The sequence below is a fragment of the Oncorhynchus kisutch genome, linkage group LG19 (assembly GCF_002021735.2).
Source record: "Oncorhynchus kisutch isolate 150728-3 linkage group LG19, Okis_V2, whole genome shotgun sequence".
Classification (NCBI taxonomy): Eukaryota; Metazoa; Chordata; class Actinopteri; order Salmoniformes; family Salmonidae; genus Oncorhynchus; species Oncorhynchus kisutch.
Window position 1 is genome coordinate 60,421,771 of NC_034192.2, and position 22,882 is coordinate 60,444,652.

At 43.2% G+C, this 22,882-nt stretch overlaps 1 protein-coding gene across 1 annotated transcript in view; it reads left to right on the plus strand.

The window, feature by feature from the left end:
- LOC109865028 (transforming growth factor-beta-induced protein ig-h3-like) overlaps window positions 1-22,882 on the plus strand; it is a 30,476-nt gene that overhangs the window by 1,869 nt on the left and 5,725 nt on the right. The window contains exons 3-12 of the mRNA XM_031797753.1: window positions 8,979-9,043; window positions 9,251-9,408; window positions 12,838-13,002; window positions 13,451-13,597; window positions 13,825-13,966; window positions 14,338-14,550; window positions 15,697-15,834; window positions 16,026-16,168; window positions 17,343-17,479; window positions 21,549-21,679. Coding sequence (XP_031653613.1) covers window positions 8,979-9,043; window positions 9,251-9,408; window positions 12,838-13,002; window positions 13,451-13,597; window positions 13,825-13,966; window positions 14,338-14,550; window positions 15,697-15,834; window positions 16,026-16,168; window positions 17,343-17,479; window positions 21,549-21,679 — 1,439 coding nt within the window. The remainder of the gene's footprint in view (window positions 1-8,978; window positions 9,044-9,250; window positions 9,409-12,837; window positions 13,003-13,450; window positions 13,598-13,824; window positions 13,967-14,337; window positions 14,551-15,696; window positions 15,835-16,025; window positions 16,169-17,342; window positions 17,480-21,548; window positions 21,680-22,882) is intronic.

The window sequence follows — 22,882 nt, forward strand, 5'->3', positions numbered from 1 at the left end:
CTAGTGGTTAGAGTGTAGGGGCGGTAGGTAGTCTAGTGGTTAGAGTGTAGGGGCGGCAGGTAGCCTAGTGGTTAGAGTGTAGGGGCGGCAGGTAGCCTAGTGGTTAGAGTGTAGGGGCGGTAGGTAGCCTAGTGGTTAGAGTGTAGGGGCGGTGGGCAGCCTAGTGGTTAGAGTGTAGGGGCGGCAGGTAGCCTAGTGGTTAGAGTGTAGGGGCGGTAGGTAGCCTAGTGATTAGAGTGTTGGGGCGGCAGGTAGCCTTGTGGTTAGAGTGTAGGGGCGGTAGGTAGCCTAGTGGTTAGAGTGTAGGGGCGGCAGGTAGCCTAGTGGTTAGAGTGTAAGGGCGGTAGGTAGCCTAGTGGTTAGAGCATTGGGCCAGTAACCAAAAGGTTGCTTGATCGAATCCCAGAGCTGACCAGGTAAAAATCTGTTGTTCTGACCCTAAACAAGGCAGTTAACCCATTGTTCCTAGGCCGTCATTGTAAATAAGAATTTGTTCTTAACTGATTTGCCTAGTTAAATAAATCAAATGTGAATTTGACAGCAGAAAGGTGTCCGCATGCCTCCCAGCCGAAAGAGTTTGTGCATATATTATGATGACATTTCTGTTCGTTTTGCACTTCGAGCACACAACATCTTTTTCTTGAAGCAAGCCGAAGTCAGTAGCCAAGGTATACACCCCTCCATTGGTGATTTGTCAACAGTAGCGATTCTTCAATAAAGACATTGTTGTCATTCAACGTGAGACGACTCGTTTTCAATCACATTTTTTTTCCATTTAGAAATACTGCACCAAAAATCTTAGTTTGATGTAAAATTGCGAAATGACTCGTCCATCAATCATTGAGTCATCCGCTTTGTTGCTGAGTCCTCTTCTCTTTTTGTGACGTTGACATGGACTGGAAGTTTGATACGTTTTAGTGTTAGTATGGGGAGATAAATAGCTGGCTTAGTTAGTTTGGAGGAGAGAAATGCTGGGTTATCTAGGTAGTTAGTTTGGGGGAGACAAATAGCTGGTTTAGTTAGGTAGTTAGTTTGGGGGAGACAAATAGCTGGGTTAGCTAGGTAGTTAGTTTTGGGGGAGAGTAGCCACAGTAGCGGCGGTTTGATCGACGTCAATGTTAACGTCCCTGCAGGGGGCAAGATGCTATTGGTTATTGCTCTGTCTAACATTCCGTAGACAGATTGTGTTGTAGGTTTTGTGTGGCATGGGAAAGTCGTGTGTCGACCAATGCACCATTATACTGCCTTGCCCTGCAGTGCATGGGAATGGGTGTGTTAAGAAAACAGGCATTCGCTATTTAAAATAAGTGGGTCTTGTTGTGTGAGAGTCTGAGTTGTGTGAGAGTGAGTGTGTGAGTTGTGTGAGAGATAGAGTCTTCTGTTCCTGGATTTTTCTTGTCATTTGATCTCCCTTGATGAGTATTGTGAAATGATCTGGATGTTTCCTGTAGAATTGTTTTTACCACAGACACAAACTTGATGTCTTTGTAACGGGAGACGTTTGCTGGCGATTCAGAACAGTGTTTCTTTCATTGGAAATCTCATGAAAGTTGAAGAGGAAGTGAAACTTTGCTGTGGGCGCTGGGATGTTTGGAGGAAATGATGGCTTTAGAGGGTACTGTTGAGAGACTTCCGTCCCTAAACGCACACTAATCATTCATAAGGGAGCCATGAAAAATGTACTTTTTCCATAGCAAGCCAGGCCTAACTGTGTCAATTTGAGAGGGCTGGGACTGGGAGATTGAGAGTTGCGTTCGAAAGGACAAACCTGCTTGTGTCAACAAAGATTCCAAAAAGCTTTTATCAGTTTGGATTTAATTACATTTAATTACATTTAATTACATTTAATTACATTTCCAGACAGAGACAGACAAGAGAGAGTTGAGTTAAAATACTATGTAGAATATTTCTAATCCTTGTATCCTTTAGCCTGTCTGTAGTGCCGGATGTGCAGGGGTTTGCACGTTTGGGACTATTAGATTGTCCTGTTAGGCCAGGCAAGCAAAAAACAAATCACAGAACGTTTAAAAAAAAAAGATTTCAAAAAGGGATGCACAGATATTACATTTTTGTCCGATACCGATAACCGATATTTCAAATTTTAGCTGCCTTTTAATCATTCTAGTACAGTTAAATAGTTAACACACACACATGGACGCAGCGGTCTAAGGCACTGCATCTCAGTGCAAGAGGCGTCATTACAGTCCCTGGATCGAATCCAGGCTGTATCACAACCGGCCGTGATTGGGAGTCCCATAGAACGGCACACAATTGGCCCAGCGTCGTCCGTGTTTGGCCGGTGTAGGCCGTCAATGTAAATAAAAATGTGTTCTTAACTGACTTGCCTTGTTAAATAAAGGTTACACACACCACACACACACACACACACCACACACACACACACACACACACACACACCACACACACACACCACACACACACACACACACCACACACACACACACACACACACACACACACCACACACACACACACACACACACACACACCACACACACACACACACCACACACACACACACACACACACACACACACACACACACACACCACACACACACACACACACCACACACACACACACACACACACACACACACCACACTGACCCAAAAGTTATTTTGTTGCCATTTACGTATGTCCCCATTACCAGTAAAACATCATCAAAATCTATTTGTTCAGTTGTTTCATTCTCAACCAGGATTTCCGTTTCCATCTTGTCCAGCTGTCTGTCTGTCCGATGCCTCTCTTCCTCGGTGCCCACTGTCACTGTGTCCGTTTCCATCTTGTCCAGCTGTCTGTCTGTCTGATGCCTCTCTTCCTCTGTGCCCACTGTCACTGTGTCCGTTTCCATCTTGTCCAGCTGTCTGTCTGTCCGATGCCTCTCTTCCTCGGTGCCCACGGTCACTGTGTCCGTTTCCATCTTGTCCAGCTGTCTGTCTGTCCGATGCCTCTCTTCCTCGGTGCCCACGGTCACTGTGTCCGTTTCCATCTTGTCCAGCTGTCTGTCTGTCTGTCCGATGCCTCTCTTCCTCGGTGGCCACTGTCACTGTGTCCGTTTCCATCTTGTCCAGCTGTCTGTCTGTCCGATGCCTCTCTTCCTCGGTGCCCACGGTCACACTGTCAGTTAAGAACAAATTCTTATTTTCAATGACAGCTTAGGAACAGTGGGTTAACTGCCTTGTTCAGGGGCAGAACGACAGATTTGTACCTTATCAGCACGGGATTTGAACTTGCAACCTTTCGGTTACTAGTCCAACGCTCTAACCACTAGGTTACCCTGCCGCCTCTACACTCTAACCACTAGGCTACCCTGCCGCCTCTACACTCTAACCACTAGGCTACCCTGCCGCCTCTACACTCTAACCCCTAGGCTACCCTGCCGCCTCTACACTCTAACCACTAGGCTACCCTGCCGCCTCTACACTCTAACCACTAGGCTACCCTGCCGCCTCTACACTCTAACCACTAGGCTACCCTGCCGCCTCTACACTCTAACCACTAGGCTACCCTGCCGCCTCTACACTCTAACCACTAGGCTACCCTGCCGCCTCTACACTCTAACCACTAGGCTACCCTGCTGCCTCTACACTCTAACCACTAGGCTACCCTGCCGCCTCTACACTCTAACCACTAGGCTACCCTGCCACCTCTACACTCTAACCACTAGCCTACCCTGCCACCTCTACACTCTAACCACTAGGCTACCCTGCCGCCTCTACACTCTAACCACTAGGCTACCCTGCCGCCTCTACACTCTAACCACTAGGCTACCCTGCCGCCTCTACACTCTAACCACTAGGCTACCCTGCCGCCTCTACACTCTAACCCCTAGGCTACCCTGCCGCCTCTACACTCTAACCACTAGGCTACCCTGCCGCCTCTACACTCTAAACACTAGGCTACCCTGCCGCCTCTACACTCTAACCACTAGGCTACCCTGCCGCCTCTACACTCTAACCACTAGGCTACCCTGCCGCCTCTACACTCTAACCACTAGGCTACCCTGGTGGTTAGAGTGTTGGACTAGCAGCCGAAAGGTAATGGGTTCAGATGTAGTCCATGGGGACGTGGTGCTGCTGGTGCTAGAGAGGTTACAGGTCACTTGAGGGGAGAAACCCATAACTCTGAGTCACCAATAACCCTAACAACACCCCTTAGTTACCTCCCAAAGCCCCACTCTCAACACCAATGCATTGGTTCTTCTGTTTTTCTCAGCAATCACACTATGTTTTGAAGTAGTAGCATTTGACTAAAGGTGAATCGCAGAGCTAACTAGTCTGTAAAGCTTTATACACGTTAACTTTTACAACAAATTACATCTTGTTATATTGTCTGGGAAAGAAACGTTTTTTGTTGTCTATTCTTAATCAATAAAGCAAGAAAACATATATATTTTGTTGATACAGTACCTATGAAGATAAAGCCAAGTGAGAGATGACTGTGTGGGAAATCCAAATCTATCTAGCATGCTGATTTCAACATGGACCCCGTAAAGTCAAATGGACCTTCAGTGTACTTCTTTAGTACTTCTACATGGTGGACAGCTTGCCTCAACACTCAGACATCTCAATGTACACAGTGTTGGAATTATACAACCGTGCTGTTTATTTAGACAGAAATCCATGGCTACCATCTTTGTTTATGCTTGCGGAGAAAATAAATCTAAGTTGAGTGATCATCTGTTTTGATAATCAGTCTGGGCTGGTTTCCTGGCTACTGTGTTTTACAGGGGTCCCCCCCTCGCTGAATGTTAGGATTGTCCCCTAACCATGTTTCTGAGCAACCAACTACCCTCTCCCTAGGAGTATAACAGTAGCTGATTGCTCAGATCATTGTCTGGTCTGAAACAGCTTATACTGTATAGTTCATTATGCTTGAAGGGGATTGTGGGGATGGTGTGGTTAACTAGGGTTGACGTAACAAGTGGGTATAGACTGTATCTGGGTAGTTTTCCATTGACTTTCATCAATGTTAGGACTTTTAATGACTTTTTTAGTCATTTATCCAGAGTGACTTACACTAGGTGTATTCATCTTAAAATAGCTAGGTGTGACAATCACATATCTCAGTCATAGTAAATTGCCTAGTGGTTAGAGCATTGGGACAGTAACCAGCAGGTAGCCTAGTGGTTAGAGCATTGGGACAGTAACCAGCAGGTAGCCTAGTGGTTAGAGCATTGGGACAGTAACCAGCAGGTAGCCTAGTGGTTAGAGCATTGGGACAGTAACCAGCAGGTGGCCTAGTGGTTAGAGCATTGGGACAGTAACCAGCAGGTAGCCTAGTGGTTAGAGCATTGGGACAGTAACCAGCAGGTAGCCTAGTGGTTAGAGCATTGGGACAGTAACCAGCAGGTAGCCTAGTGGTTAGAGCATTGGGACAGTAACCAGCAGGTAGCCTAGTGGTTAGAGCATTGGGACAGTAACCAGCAGGTAGCCTAGTGGTTAGAGCGTTGGGCCAGTAACCAGCAGGTAGCCTAGTGGTTAGAGCATTGGGACAGTAACCAGCAGGTAGCCTAGTGGTTAGAGCATTGGGACAGTAACCAGCAGGTAGCCTAGTGGTTAGAGCATTGGGACAGTAACCAGCAGGTAGCCTAGTGGTTAGAGCGTTGGGCCAGTAACCAGCAGGTAGCCTAGTGGTTAGAGCGTTGGGCCAGTAACCAGCAGGTAGCCTAGTGGTTAGAGCATTGGGACAGTACCCAAAAGGTTGCTGGATTGAATCCCTGAGCTGACAAGGTAAAAAATCTGTTCTGCCCCCCTGAGCAAGGCAGTTAACCCACTGTTCCCTGTGCGCTGTGGATGTCGATTTAAGGCAGCCCCCCCCGCACCTCTCTGATTCAGAGGGGTTGGGTTAAATGTGGAAGACACATTTCAGTTGAAGGCATTCAGTTGTACGACTGGTATCTCCCTTTCCTACATTTTCCTCAGTAAAGAAGCTATGGGGGGGGGGGGGGGGGGGGGGCTACAGTTTGAAGAGAGGGTTTCAGATGTTTTCAGGAGATGGGCAGGTACTCTGCTAAAGAGCTTTGACTGATCTGAGTGGGATCTGACCTCCCTTGGGAGTACTTGGGTTGGAGTGTTTTGCAAGGGGCTGCAAAATGGCAGATTATTTTTGTGTAGCTTTCCACAGCTTTTCTTTACGTCTTATGTATTGTTAATATTGCCACTCTGTGTTCCACACTATAACCTATGTGTCCCACTGTTGGATTAGTAATACTAATGTTTACACAATGGACTAGCATCCTTTGTCATCATTTTGCTTGTTTTGTGGTTGTATGAAGAACTTGCCACCGAATGTACTGTTGAAGTCAGAAGTTTACATACACCTCAGCCAAATACATTTAAACTCAGTTTTTCACAAATCTTGACATTCAATCCCAGTAGAAATACCCTGTCTTGGGTCAGTTAGGATCACCACTTTATTTTAAGAATGTGAAATGTCAGAATAATAGTAGAGAGAGTGATTTATTTCCGCTTTTATTTCTTTTATCACATTCCCAGTGGGTCAGAAGTTTACATACTCCATTAGTTTTTGGTAGCATTGCCTTTAAATCTTCCACAAGCTTCCCACAATAAGTTGGGTGAATTTTGGCCCATTCCTCCTGACAGAGCTGGTGTAACTGAGTCAGGTTTGTAGGCCTCCTTACTCGCACACGCTTTTTCAGTTTTTCAGTTCTGCCCACAAATTTTCTGGGCTTTGTGATGACCACTCCAATACCTTGACTTTGTTGTCCTTAATCCATTTTGCCACAACTTTGGAAGTATGCTTGGGGTTATTGTCCATTTGGAAGACCCATTTGCAACCAAGCTTTAAATTCCTGACTGATGTCTTGAGATGTTGCTTCAATATATCTACAATTTCCCTCCCTCCTCTATATTGTGAAGTGCACCAGTCCCTCCTGCAGCAAAGCACCCCCACAACATGATGCTGCCACCCCCGTGCTTCACAGTTGGGATGGTGTTCTTCGACTTGCTAGCCTCTCCATTTTTCATCCAAACATAATGATGGTCATTATGGCCAAACAGTTCTATTTTTGTTTCATCAGACCAGAGGACATTTCTCCAAAAAGTACGATCTTTGTACCCATGTGCAGATGCAAACCGTAGTCTGCATTTTGATGGCGGTTTTGGAGCAGTGGCTTCTTCCTTGCTGAGCGGCCTGTCAAGTTATGTCGATATAGGTCTTGTTTTACTGTGGATATAGATATTTTTGTACCTGTTTCCTCCAGCATCTTCACAAGGTCCTTTGCTGCTGTTCTGGGATTGATTTGCACTTTTACTAAAGTACGTTCATCTCTTGGAGACAGAACGCGTCTCCTTCCTGAGCGGTATGGCGGCTGTGTGGTCCCATAGTGTTTATACTTGCGTACTATTGTTTGTACAGATGAACGTGGTCCCTTCAGGCGTTTGGAAATTGCTCCCAAGGATGAACCAGACTTGTGGAGGTCTACAACGTTTTTTTCTTGGCTGATTTCTTTTGATTTTCCCATGATGTCAAGCAAAGCGGCACTGAGTTTGAAGGTTGGCCTTGAAATACATCCACAGGTACACCTCCAATTGACTAAAATTATGTCAATTAGCCTATCAGAAGCTTCTAAAGCCATGCCATAATTTACTGGAATGTTCCAAGCTGTTTAAAGGCACAGTAATCTTAGTGTATGTAAACTTCTGACCCACTGGAACTGTGATACAGTGAATTATAAGTGATTATAACTGTCTGTTGTAACGGCTCTCGTTTGTTGAATGAAGAGTGGACCAAGGTGCAGTGTGGGAAGTGTTCATGATTCTAATGTTAAAAAAAACACTCAAACAAAATGACAAAAAAGTGAAAAAGAAAGTGCACAGTTCTGTCAGGCAAAAAACACTAAACAGAAAACAAGATCCCACAAAAACCCAAAAGGAAAATTACAACTTATATCTGATCCCCAATTAGAGACAAGGATAGACAGATGCCTCTGATTGGGAACCACACTTGGCCAAAACCAAAGAAATAGACAACATAGACTTTCCCCACCCGAGTCACACCCTGACCTAACCAAACATAGAGAATAATAAGGAACTCAAAGGTCAGGGCGTGACATCTGAAAACAATTGTTGAATAAATTCCTTGCGTCATGCACAAAGTAGATGTCCTAACCAACTTGCCAAAACTATAGTTTGTCAACAAGAAATTTGTGGAGTGGTTTAAAAACGAGTTTTATTTGTTTAACCAGGCAAGTCAGTTAAGAACAAATTCTTATTTTTAATGACAGCCTAGGAACAGTGGGTTAACTGCCTGTTCAGGGGCAGAATGACAGATTTGTACCTTGTCAGCTCGGGGGGTTTGAACTTGCAACCTTCTGGTTACTAGTCCAACACTCTAACCACTAGGCTACCCCGCCCTTAACTACTCCAACCTAAGTGTATGTAAACTTCCGACTTCAACTGTAGCTAGTTAAAAGCTTCCTTTTCGTGGAGATAGACCACTTATTGTTTACGTAGCGTTAAGGTTCACATTTTTATCTGGTAGCTTAGTGGTACACCTTTGCTTGTCTGTTCTCCTTTTGTTTTTACTGGACGGGAGCCTGTGTTTCAGTATCGGTCCCTTAGTCCCCTTTTTGGAGTTTCCTTTGGCCAACCCTGGGTCAGTGGATTCCTCTGCTCCCTCTTTGTCTCTCTCTGAGGAAATGAGCTTTTATGACCTTCCAGCTGAGCCCAGTTTAGATTTATTGTGGAAATATCTTAAATGCACAAAATGGCAGAACTTTGTGTATAGCATGTGGTTGAATCATTTAGCCTAAGACACATTGCTCAATCTTTTTTTGCCCGGTCACAGATCTGTTTGTGGCAAGACAACACAAACAATATCTGGGACAAGGCTAGAGTCTTTTGATTTGAAAGGGTAATGAGAAACTGACCTGTTGTTTTCATCTCTGATTGGCTGCAGTCATCCTCAACCTGTGTTCTTATTGGTCGACAGGGTGATCAGCTATGAGTGTTGCCCCGGTTACGAGAAGCTTTCAGGAGAGAAGGGTTGTCCTGCTGGTAAGAAGAAATATGCAAATCAAGTTATAGCTCAGTCACTTATAATCCGTATGATGCAACATCTAGTTATCAATTTAGGATAATTATTTCTGGACAAGAGGCTTGGTCAAACGAAACATGGCATCTCACTTTGGTTGTGAAATATACATCCATTTGATTTTCATACATTCCCCCCCATATGACGTTTAAGAGTGTATTTTTTCCCAGCCCTGCCATTGGTGAACATCTACAACACGCTGGGTGTGGTTGGAGCCGCCACCACTAAGATGTACTCAGAGAGGGCTCAGCTGAGGGAGGAGATCGAGGGACCAGGGAGCTTCACCTTTTTCGCTCCCAGCAACCAGGCCTGGGCGGCCCTACCCACTGTGAGTCTCATCTTCACAGGAGAGGGATACACTGAGAGAGAAACCAGAAAATGAAATATAATTCAACCCAATCCTGTTGCATCTAGACATTTTGTATTATTCTGACCTCAGACTACGTAACCAACCACACTAGCATTTCAAAGTTCCTTTTCAGGAGCAGTAGCTATAACCAAGTTCATGTCTTTTTTAATATATACAGTGCATTCTGAAAGTATTCAGACCCATTGACGTTTTCCTCATTTTGTTACGTTACAATCTTATTCCAAAATGGATTACATTTAATTACATTTTCCTAATCAATCTACACACAATACCCCGTTATGACAAAGCGAAACGTTTTTTTTAAATGTTTTGCAAATGTATCAATAATATAAAACAGAAATACGTTATTTACATAAGTATTCAGACCCTTTGCTATGAGACTCAAAATTGAGCTCAGATGCCTCCTGTTTCCATTGATCATCCTTGAGATGTTTCTACAACTTGATTGGAGTCCACCTGTGGTAAATTCAAATTGATTGGACATGATTTGGAAAGGCACACACCTGTCTATATAAGGTCCCACATTTGACAGTGCATGTCAGAGCAAAAAACAAGCCATGAGGTCGAAGGAATTGTCCATTGAGCTCCGAGACAGCATTGTGTTGAAGCACAGATCTGGGGAAGGGTACCAAAATGTTTCTGCAGCATTGAAGGTCTCCAAGAACACAGTTGCCTCCATCATTCTTAAATGGAACAAGTTTGGAACCACCAAGACTCTTCCTAGAGTTGGCCGCCCGACCAAACTGAGCAATCGGGAGAGATGGGACTTGGTCAGGGAGGTGACCAAGAACCCGATGGTCACTCTGACAGAATTCCAGAGTTCCTCTGTGGAGATGGGAGAACCTTCCAGAAGGACAACCATCTCTGCAGCACTCTACCAATCAGATCTTTTATGGTAGAGTGGCCAGACAGAAGCCACTCCTCAGTAAAAGGCACATGACAACTCGCTTGGAGTTTGCCAAAAGGCACCTAAAGGACTTTCATACCATGAGAAACAAGATTCTCTGGTCTAATGTAACCAAGATTGAACTCTTTGGCCTGAATGCTAAGCGTCACGTCTGGAGGAAACCTGGCACCATCCCTACGGTGAAGCATGGTGGTGGCAGCATCATGCTGTGTCGATAATTTTCAGCAGCAGGGACTGGGAGACTAGTCAGGATCAAGAGATAGACGAACAGAGCAAAATACAGAGATCCTTGATGAATTCTTGCTCCAGAGCACTCAGGGCTCAGACTGGGGCGAAGGTTCACCTTCCAACAGGACAACGACCCTAAGCACAAAGCCAAGACAACGCAGGAGTGACTTCGGGATAAATCTTTGAATGTCCTTTAGTGGCCCATCCAGAGCCCGGAATTGAACCCGATCGAATATATCTGGTAAGACCTGAAAATAGCTGTAGCGTCATTCATACCCAAGAAGACTCGAGGCTGTAATCGCTGCCAAAGGCGCTTCAACAAAATACTGAGGATAGTGCCTGAATACTGATGTAAATGTGATATTTCAGTTTTTTATTTTTTATACATTTGCAAAAACATCTAAAAACCTGTTTTTACTTTGTCATTATTGTGTAGATTGATGAGAGGGGAAAAATGTTTTACTCCATTTTAGAATACGGCTGTAATGTAACAAAATTTGGAAAAAATCAAGGTGTCTAAATACTTACCAAATGCACTGTGTATACTGAACCAAATGCACTGTGTATACTGAACCAAATGCACTGTGTATACTGAACCAAATGCACTGTGTATACTGAACCAAATGCACTGTGTATACTGAACCAAATGCACTGTGTATACTGAACCAAATGCACTGTGTATACTGAACCAAATGCACTGTGTATACTGAACCAAATGCACTGTGTATACTGAACCAAATGCACTGTGTATACTGAACCAAATGCACTGTGTATACTGAACCAAATACACTGTGTATACTGAACCAAATACACTGTGTATACTGAACCAAATGCACTGTGTATACTGAACCAAATGCACTGTGTATACTGAACCAAATGCACTGTGTATACTGAACCAAATGCACTGTGTATACTGAACCAAATGCACTGTGTATACTGAACCAAATGCACTGTGTATACTGAACCAAATGCACTGTGTATACTGAACCAAATGCACTGTGTATACTGAACCAAATGCACTGTGTATACTGAACCAAATGCACTGTGTATACTGAACCAAATATAAACGCTACATGCAACAAAAGTTCATATAAGGAAATTTGTCAATTGAAATAAATTCATTAGGCCCTAGACTATGGATTTCACTTGACTGAGAATACAGATATGCATCTGTTGGTCATGGATACCTTAAAAAATAAAAATAAAGTAGGGGCGTGGGTCAGAAAACCAGTCAGTATCTGGTGTGACCACCATTTGACTCATGCAGCGCGACGTCTCCTTCGTGTAGAGTTGATCAGGCTGTTGATTGTGGCCTGTGGAATGTTGTCCCACTCCTCTTCAATGGCTGTGCGAAGTTGCTGGATATTGGCAGGAACTGGAACATTCTGTCATACACGTCGATCCAGAGCATCCCAAACATGCTCAGTGGGTGACCATGTCTCGTGAGTATGCAGGCCATGGAAGAACTGGGACATGTTCAGCTTCCAGGAAATTTGTACAGATCCTTGCGACACGGGGCTGTGCATTATCATGCTGAAACATGAGGTGATGGCGGCGGATAAATGGCACAACAATGGGCCTCAGGATCTCATCACGGTATCTCTGCGCATCCAAATTGCCATCGATAAACTTCAATTGTGTTCGTTGTCCATAGCTTATGCCTGCCCATACCACCCCACCGCCACCATGGGCCACTCAGTTCACAACGTTGATATCAGAAAACCGCTCATCCACACGACACAATACACGTGGTCTGCTGTTGAGGCCAAATTCTCTAAAACAACATTGGAGGAGGCTTATGGTAGAGAAATTAACATTAAATTATCTGGCAACAGCTCTGGAGGACATTCCTGCATTCAGCATACCAATTGCACTCTCCCTCAAAACTTGAGACGTCTGTGGCATTGTGTTCTGTGACAAAACTGCACATTTTAGAGTGGCCTGTTATTGTCCCCTGTGTAATGATCATGCTGTTTAATCAGCTTCTTGATATGCCACACCTGTCAGGTGAATGTATTATCTTGGCAAAGGAGAAATGCTCACTAACAGGGATGTAAACAAATTTGTGGACAACATTTGAGAGAAATAAACATTTTGTGTGTACAGAACATTTCTGGGATCTTTTATTCCGGCTCATGAAACATGGGACCAACATTTTACATGTTTTGTTCATATATTTTTGTTCACTATATCTTGTTAGCTTGTGACTGATTTGTTAATCTGATGAAAATATGACTCTGGTTTTTATGTAGGAAATCCTGGATGCTCTGGTGAGCAACGTGAATATTGAGCTGCTCAACGCGCTCCACTACCACATGGTGAACCGTCGTTTGACCTCTGAGGATCTGAAGCACGGATCTGCCTTCCCCTCCATGTACCAAGACTTCAACGTTCACATCCACCACTACCCCAACGGAGTGAGTAGCATCTGTCCAATGTTAATGTTGCAATTTGTTGGAAGCACCGGTGGCTGGTAGCACCTTCATTTGGGGAGGACGGATTCATAGTAATGACTGGAATTGCATGGTATTGAATGGTAGAAGAATGGCATCGACAGATCAAACACAGGGGTTTCTATCTGTTTGATAGCATTCCATTCACTTCATTTCAGTCATTATTATGAGCCACCCTGCTCTCACCAGCCTCCTGTGATTGAAGGTAGGTATATGATGTTGTGACTTGGCCTGGTCCCAGATCTATTTGTGCAATATGACCAAGCAAGTTGGAGCCTCTAGAGAGACAGCTCAACAACAAAAGAGACATGAACGGATATGTTGTTTTGGTAATCTTTCAAATGGTCACGTAGACCATCGATCGAAAAGCCGACTGAACAAAAGATCACAAAATGTTCTCTTGTCATTGCAGATTGTAACAGTGAACTGTGCTCGTCTGGTGAAAACAGACCAGCATGCGACCAACGGGATCGTGCACGTCGTGGACAGAGTCATCACCGCGGTTACCAACAACGTGCACACTTTCATCGACACCGATGATGATCTGGAGACTCTTCGTGTAAGTAAACGACTTTAGCAGTTTGTCACTTCATTCATCCACCCATTCATCCATTCATCCATCCATTCATCCATTCATTCATCCATTCATTCATTAATTCATTCACAGAAGAGTATATCATACAGAACTCGCTTACCATTTTATACATGTTGAACATATGATATGATTCAGTGTTGATTCGGTGTTGATTCAGTTTGTGATTCAGTTTGTGATTCTATGTTTTTTAGACTGCTGTTGCTGCTGCTGGTCTGACCCAAATGCTGGAGAGCGATGGTCACTACACGGTGTTCGCTCCAACCAACGAAGCCTTCGAGAAGATCCCCCCTGAAATGCTCAAGAGGATCCTAGGAGACCCCGTGGCTCTGAGAGGTGAATCTCAGGACAGTTGGATATAGAACAGGAAGATAGATATTGGATATAGAACAGGGAGATAGATATTGGATATAGAACAGGGAGATAGATATTGGATATAGAACAGGGAGATAGATATTGGATATAGAACAGGGAGATAGATATTGGATATAGAACAGGGAGATAGATATTGGATATAGAACAGGGAGATAGATATTGGATATAGAACAGGGAGATAGATATTGGATATAGAACAGGGAGATAGATATTGGATATAGAACAGGGAGATAGATATTGGATATAGAACAGGGAGATAGATATCGAAGATGGGAACCCAATGACTTATTAACGTGAACTAAGTTCTACTTGTGTCTGTACTCTCCATCCAGACCTGCTGAACTACCACATCCTGAAGAACATGCAGTGTGCAGAGTCCATCACATCTGGTACTCCCCTGGAGACCCTACAGGGGACCGTTCTAGAGGTGGGCTGTGATGGGAGTGACATGACCCTCAACGGGAAGGCCATCATCCAGAAGAAAGACCAGCTGGGGACCAACGGAGTCGTCCACTACATCAACGAGCTCCTCATCCCAGACTCGGGTATTCAAATCAGAGTCAGATCCTTAAGTTGAGAGTTGTTGAGAGTTGTTGCGTCAATGCCCAAATATAAGGCTATTATATATATATATAAGGATATTATATATATATATATAATTATTGGACTTCTGCCTTCTTTTAGGAGATTATTAGTAAGGGTGATTTAGTCTGAGAAGGTCTCTGACTGCCATAGGAGTTGAGAGTCTGAGAAGGTCTCTAACTGCCATAGGAGTTGAGAGTCTAGTCTGACAAGGTCTCTGACTGCCATAGGAGTTGAGAGTTTAGTCTGGAAGGTCTCCGACTGCCATAGGAGTTGAGAGTCTGGAAGGTCTCTGATTGCCATAGGAGTTGAGAGTCTGAGAAGGTCTCTGATTGCCATAGGAGTTGAGAGTCTAGTCTGGAAGGTCCTTGATTGCCATAGGAGTTGAGAGTCTAGTCTGGAAGGTCCTTGATTGCCATAGGAGTTGAGAGTCTTAGTCTGGAAGGTCCTTGATTGCCATAGGAGTTGAGAGTCTAGTCTGGAAGGTCTCTGACTGCCATAGGAGTTGAGAGTCTGGAAGGTCTCTGATTGCCATAGGAGTTGAGAGTCTAGTCTGGAAGGTCCTTGATTGCTATAGGAGTTGAGAGTCTAGTCTGGAAGGTCCTTGATTGCCATAGGAGTTGAGAGTCTAGTCTGGAAGGTCCTTGATTGCCATAGGAGTTGAGAGTCTAGTCTGAGAAGGTCTCTGATTGCCATAGGAGTTGAGAGTCTAATCTGAGAAGGTCTCTGACTGCCATAGGAGTTGAGAGTCTGATAAGGTCTCTAACTGCCATAGGAGTTGAGAGTCTAGTCTGAGAAGGTCTCTGACTGCCATAGGAGTTGAGAGTTTAGTCTGGAAGGTCTCCGACTGCCATAGGAGTTGAGAGTCTAGTCTGGAAGGTCCTTGATTGCCATAGGAGTTGAGAGTTTAGTCTGGAAGGTCTCCGACTGCCATAGGAGTTGAGAGTCTTAGTCTACGTGTGTCTGTATGGAATGCTACTGCAGCGAATATAAAGTAGATTCAACTCAATGGTTCATGTTGAGACAAGACCTCAAGGCTACTTAATGAAGAGTCTTCTCCATCTCTGTTCAATGAGAAATGTTCATTTATGTACTGATCTCTTTTTAAGCTAAAACCTTGTTGGAGCTGGCCCAGGGATCCGCCGTTACCACAGCGACCAAGCTGTTTGTTGATGCTGGTCTAGGCTCCCACCTTTCTGGCTCAGAGGCTCTGACCATCCTGACCCCTCAGAATGAAGCTTTCAAAGGTATCATTGATCGATGGCGCTCCCTCCATCTTTTTCTCCCCCCATCTCCATCTCTCTCTCCCTCTCTCTCTCTCTCTCTCTCTCTCGCTCTCTCTGTCTCCTTCTCTCTATGCTAACAAACAGGAGTGACTTTAGCCATGATTCTTGAGCCATTTCATAAATCTGATAACTTCTGTATCTATTGTTAACAGAGGGTGTGACGATGACTGGTGAGCTGAAGAAGCTGTTGAAGAACCACATCCTGAAGGAGCAACTGTCTTCCGGTGTACTGTACCACAGACAAGAGCTAGAGACTCTGGGAGGAATCAAACTCAGAGTGTTGGTCTACCGTAACGTAAGTACCACAGATCAAATCCCTCTGGAGGACCTACAGCGGGCATCCCATGATGCAAAAGACTCAGGTTGAGCTGAATTAAGAGAAGACAATACTCTTCCTAAAGGTTAAAGGTTAACTCATTATGTAGATTACTCTCTTCCTAAAGGTTAACTCATTATGTAGATTACTCTCTTCCTAAAGGTTAACTCATTATGTAGATGACTCTCTTCCTAAAGGTTCAAGGTTAACTCATTATGTAGATGACTCTCTTCCTAAAGGTTAAAGGTTAACTCATTATGTAGATTACTCTCTTCCTAAAGGTTAAAGGTTAACTCATTATGTAGATTACTCTCTTCCTAAAGGTTAACTCATTATGTAGATGACTCTCTTCCTAAAGGTTAACTCATTGTGTAGATAACCTTTAACCTTTAGGAAGAGGGTAAACTTGTTATGTAGATTACTCTCTTCCTAAGGGCTAACTCATTACATAGATTACCCAAAATACACTATACCAAATTATACAAAGCGTGATTGTGCTGTTTTCATATTAACAATGAACAGTTTCTGGCTGGTCAATTCTCCAAATGAGTCAGGGAAGAAGGCGTGAAGTTACGTGAAGTTATAACCTCTAAAACAGATGTTGAGCCAATGACACGAGAGAGTCCCTCTACACATCCTCATACTGTAGAATAGTTATGAGAGAGAGAGAGATAGAGAGAGAGAATTAATTTACTCCTGAGGTGCTGACCTGTTGCACCCTGTACAACAACTGTGATTATTATTATTATTCGACCATGCTGGTCATCTATGAACATTTGAACATCTTGGCCATGCTCTGTTATAATCTCCACCCGGCACAGCCAGAAGAGGACTGGCCACCCCTCATAGCCTGGTTCCTTCCTAGGTTCTGACCTTTCTAGAGAGTTTTTCCTAGCCACCGTGCTTCTACACCTGCATTGCTTGCTGTTTGGGGTTTTAGGCTGGGTTTCTGTACAGCACTTTGTGACATCGGCTGATGTAAAAAGGGCTTTATAAATATATTTGATTGATTGAGGTAATGGGATGCCATTTGGGATGCCATTTGGGATGCCATTTGGGATGCAATCATGGTGAGGGTAGAGCAAACATTACTCCAACCTCTCACTCACTCACTCACTCACTCACACTCTCTCTCTATCTCTCTCAATAACAGAGCCTGTGCATAGAGAACTCCTGTATCGCTGCCCATGACAAGACCGGACGTTTTGGCAGCATGTTCACAGTCGACAAGGTCCTGACTCCCCCAATGGGCACCATCATGGATGTCCTGAAGGCTGATGACCAATTCAGGTGAGAGTCAATGAATCAGTGAATGATTCAATGGAAAGGCTTACCAAGGTTTTCTTTAATAATATCTTGAGGCAACATGATTCAATTTCAGAAGAACAAGAACAGACGTATGTAGATGTAGCATATGCACAAAAGAGGGTACAGTGTAAAAATAAAAAGTCTTAAAACACCATGGTTGTGTAATGAAAACGTGACAAGTAGTACACCTAAACTGAAATCTGGTGTTTGGAGGGTGTTTGAATGTAAACCCAATGTAAATGGTATGATACACATCATAGATTTTAAAACAGAAGTACTCTGAAACATCCAAAGTGGTTCTTCAACCTGAATATAGATAATTTTAAGAGTTGTGAAACACTTTTGGGGGTTTCAGTGAATGTAAAAGGCAACGTCAAAACACGTGAAGTTCTCATACAATCAGTTTAGAAATGCAAAGGGTTTAATAGTCTAAATATTGATTGATGGAGGAGGCCTATGGAGAATCGTTTTTTCCACCTTTTTTTCCACCTTTTTTCCACCTTTCAATTTTTTTATTATTTTTTTTTACCTTTATTTAACCAGGCAAGTCAGTTAAGAACACATTCTTATTTTCAATGACGGCCTGGGAACAGTGGGTTAACTGCCTGTTCAGGGGCAGAACGACAGATTTGTACCTTGTCAGCTCGGGGGATTGAACTCGCAACCTTCCGGTTACTAGTCCGACGCTCTAACCACTAGGCTACGCTGCCGCCCCGCTCAATGCTTTATTTAGACAGATTAGAAACAGGAGGGGCATTACAGTGGTACTGATTTTTACCCACTCACTCACACAGCCACACTATTAAAAATTATTCTTGGGTTAATTGGAATTAACACACACACACAAAAACATATACTTAATAAAAAATGAATGAAAATTGTGCTAAACCCGTTGTCTAGAGGTAACGCCCCCGGATGAGAGACATCATCCCTCTCCCAACCGAAGACCGAAGTTAAATTCCCCTCTCCAACCCTTCAGTCTGTTTCTCCCATCTACCTGTAATCACCTGTTCCAACCCTTCAGTCTGTTTCTCCCATCTACCTGTAATCACCTGTTCCAACCCTTCAGTCTGTTTCTCCCATCTACCTGTAATCACCTGTTCCAACCCTTCAGTCTGTTTCTCCCAGCTATCTGTAATCACCTGTTCCAACCCTTCAGTCTGTTTCTCCCATCTACCTGTAATCACCTGTTCCAACCCTTCAGTCTGTTTCTCCCATCTACCTGTATCACCTGTTCCAACCCTTCAGTCTGTTTCTCCCATCTACCTGTATCACCTGTTCCAACCCTTCAGTCTGTTTCTCCCATCTACCTGTATCACCTGTTCCAACCCTTCAGTCTGTTTCTCCCATCTACCTGTATCACCTGTTCCAACCCTTCAGTCTGTTTCTCCCATCTACCTGTAATCACCTGTTCCAACCCTTCAGTCTGTTTCTCCCATCTACCTGTAATCACCTGTTCCAACCCTTCAGTCTGTTTCCAACCCTTCAGTCTGTTTCTCCCATCTTATCTGTGTCCCCTTTTTCATTTCATAACTGTCTTCTTTTTATTTAAATGTATGCTAGTCGTTTCAATTATTTATTCATTTCAAGTTACCAAAAATAATGTAAAAAAAGAATCAAACTGAATATGTTGTTAAAAACATAATTATCTTTCATGAGTATAACCAACAAGATTGAACTCATTGGAAATCTTTTGTTTAAACCACATTGCATTTCCTTATCTTGCCACGTGATTCTGTTTTTAGAGGATTGTGGTTTCTTTTTTTTTAAAAGACACAATGTGGTATGAATGTTTTGAAGAAAGAAAAGTATATTTCTAAATGAGTATTAAGCTTGTTGTGCCACGAGGTGTAATGGATCGTGATGAACGCATATCAGGAACCGTCAAGACAAATTGACGTTCAATGAGCACAGCACCCATTCCGACATTCATGATTGTCAGTGGAAGAGGCAAGTACAGAATCCTCATGTCTTGCAGTTCTACATCCAGTTAGTGCCGGTGGTTTAAACACAGTGCCTGCCAAACCGGTATAAAATGGCAAATGATCAAATGCATAAAACAATGTTACCATTAAGACACCAGACGTGGGGATTTAATTCTGCACTAGACAGGATTCAAAACATCATAATGGGGTTTATAAGCTTTAGAGAGAGGAAACTACACCAAAAGAGACGGTATCTAATTCTGCGCTGAACAGGACACGAAACACCATAATAGTGTTTTCAATCTTTTTTTGGTTAGTGCTCCTAGTCCCTGGCAAGGTGTTACACAACTCTTGATTAAGTTGTGTTACGGCACACCTTGTCATGTTTCAGAACATCTCAGGATGATGTGTTACGACACACCTTGTCATGTTTCAGAACATCTCAGGATGATGTGTTACGACACACCTTGTCATGTTTCAGAACATCTCAGGATGATGTGTTACGACACACCTTGTCATGTTTCAGATCATCTCAGGATGATGTGTTACGACACACCTTGTCATGTTTCAGAACATCTCAGGATGATGTGTTACGACACACCTTGTCATGTTTCAGAACATCTCAGGATGATGTGTTAGAACACACCTTGTCATGTTTCAGAACATCTCAGGATGATGTGTTACGACACACCTTGTCATGTTTCAGAACATCTCAGGATGATGTGTTACGACACACCTTGTCATGTTTCAGAACATCTCAGGATGATGTGTTACGACATACCGTGTCATGTTTCAGAACATCTCAGGATGATGTGTTAGGACACACCTTGTCATGTTTCAGATCATCTCAGGATGATGTGTTACGACACACCGTGTCATGTTTCAGAACATCTCAGGATGATGTGTTACGACACACCTTGTCATGTTTCAGAACATCTCTGGATGATGTGTTACGACACACCTTGTCATGTTTCAGAACATCTCAGGATGATGTGTTACGACACACCTCGTCATGTTTCAGAACATCTCAGGATGATGTGTTACGACACACCTCGTCATGTTTCAGAACATCTCAGGATGATGTGTTACGACACACCTTGTCATGTTTCAGAACATCTCAGGATGATGTGTTAGAACACACCTTGTCATGTTTCAGAACATCTCAGGATGATGTGTTACGACACACCTTGTCATGTTTCAGAACATCTCAGGATGATGTGTTATGACACACCTTGTCATGTTTCAGAACATCTCAGGATGATGTGTTAGGACACACCTTGTCATGTTTCAGATCATCTCAGGATGATGTGTTACGACACACCGTGTCATGTTTCAGAACATCTCAGGATGATGTGTTACGACACACCTTGTCATGTTTCAGAACATCTCAGGATGATGTGTTACGACACACCTCGTCATGTTTCAGAACATCTCAGGATGATGTGTTACGACACACCTTGTCATGTTTCAGAACATCTCAGGATGATGTGTTAGGACACACCTTGTTATGTTTCAGAACATCTCAGGATGATGTGTTACGACACACCTTGTCATGTTTCAGAACATCTCAGGATGATGTGTTAGGACACACCTTGTTATGTTTCAGAACATCTCAGGATGATGTGTTTCAATACTGCAGCAAAGTGAAGGTTTTTGTCTCCTTCAAGTTGGTGGCAGCTCAGTTGCCACTGGTTTTGGTGTTACAATACACTTCATTTTAACAGTGTAGCTTCTGCCTACGTAGCACAGCGTGTGTTCTTCTTCTGTAGCTATAGACCTCCAAGCGTCTTAATGGTTTTTCCAGAACTGAAAAGCTCAAAAGGCAATATGCTGCTTCATTTCCACCCACGTTCAGAGTCCTGGTTCTTTTCCGTTTACTCTGTGTGTTTTTACTACCATTGATCTGTTCTGTTCTGCCATGATTCAACTGATACATGTTTGGTATATTTGGCACATCAGAAACCACAGCTCTTCGATGTGGTAAAAACTTTCCCGATACTCTTTCTTCCTCTGAAGATGTTTTTTTTTTTAGCAAACTGTGTGTGTTGGAAATCAGTCAGTTGTCAAGTCTTCTCTGTTGCTCTGAGGGTGGTCTTTCTAAGTGTGTGTTCCCTTCTTTTTTCCAGTCTGTTGGTCGGTGCCATCCAGACGGCTGGCTTGACAGAGCTGATGAACCAGGCCGGTCCCCATACCGTGTTCGCTCCCACCAACGATGCCTTCAGCGCCTTGCCAAAGGCTGACCTTAACAAACTCATGGGTAAGGACAGCCCTGGCTCCAGACATTCTAGTTTTTCTAGAACAAAGCCAGTCTCAAACGAGAATACAGGGTTGAGGTCTGGTAATGTAAGACTAGGATAATTATAACAGATACCTCTCCGCCATATGTGCTCTATCACATGTATGTTGTGTATGTAGTGTGTCATATATGTAGTGTATATAATTTATGTCATATGTAGTGTATGTCATATGTATAGTGTATATAATGTATGTAGTGTATGTCATATGTAGTGAATGTCATATGTAGTGTATGTCATATGTGTAGTGTATGTCATATGTAGTGTATGTCATATGTGTAGTGTATGTCATATGTGTAGTGTATATAATTTATGTAGTGTATGTCATGTGTAGTGTATGTCATGAGTAGTGTATGTCATGTGTAGTGTAGTGTAGTGTATGTCATGTGTAGTGTAGTGTATGTCATGTGTAGTATAGTGTATGTCATGTGTAGTGTATGTCATGTGTAGTGTAGTGTATATCATTTATGTAGTGTATTTGGGTGACTGGCATCCTGCCTTACAAACAACCAAACTGTGAACAGGTTTCACATGACTGGCTTTGCAAAACACTGTACTTTTCCAGCAAAGAAAAATCAATGATACCTAAGGACAATCTGATTTGTCCCACAGTGAAACTATGTTCGGCAGACAGACAGTACTGTTTGAATGAACCTAATAACCTATCTACACTCAGGAAATGATGACATGGTAGAATGCATCTTGGAAGCTAGCACATGTATGAATGCCAAACAGCTGTGGTTAACTGGAGCCAGTTGTTCAGTTACAGTATGACCTACCTACAGTATACTGCAGCTACAATTACTCTTTTTGGGTATATAAAATAATGTGTAAAGAATAAACACTGCTGTTTGTTAATGATTGAGTAACTGTTTTGCAACAACAACTGTTTAGATGAGCAGGACACGTTTAGACAAATAGAATCATGTTGAATGACATCATGTTGAATGACATCATGTTGAATGACTTCATGTTGAATGACTTCATGTTCAATGACATGTTGAATGACTTCATGTTCAATGACATGTTGAATGACTTCATGTTGAATGACTTCATGTGCAATGACATGTTGAATGACATCATGTTGAATGACTTCATGTTGAATGACTTCATGTTGAATGACATCATGTTGAATGACTTCATGTTCAATGGCTTCATGTTGAATG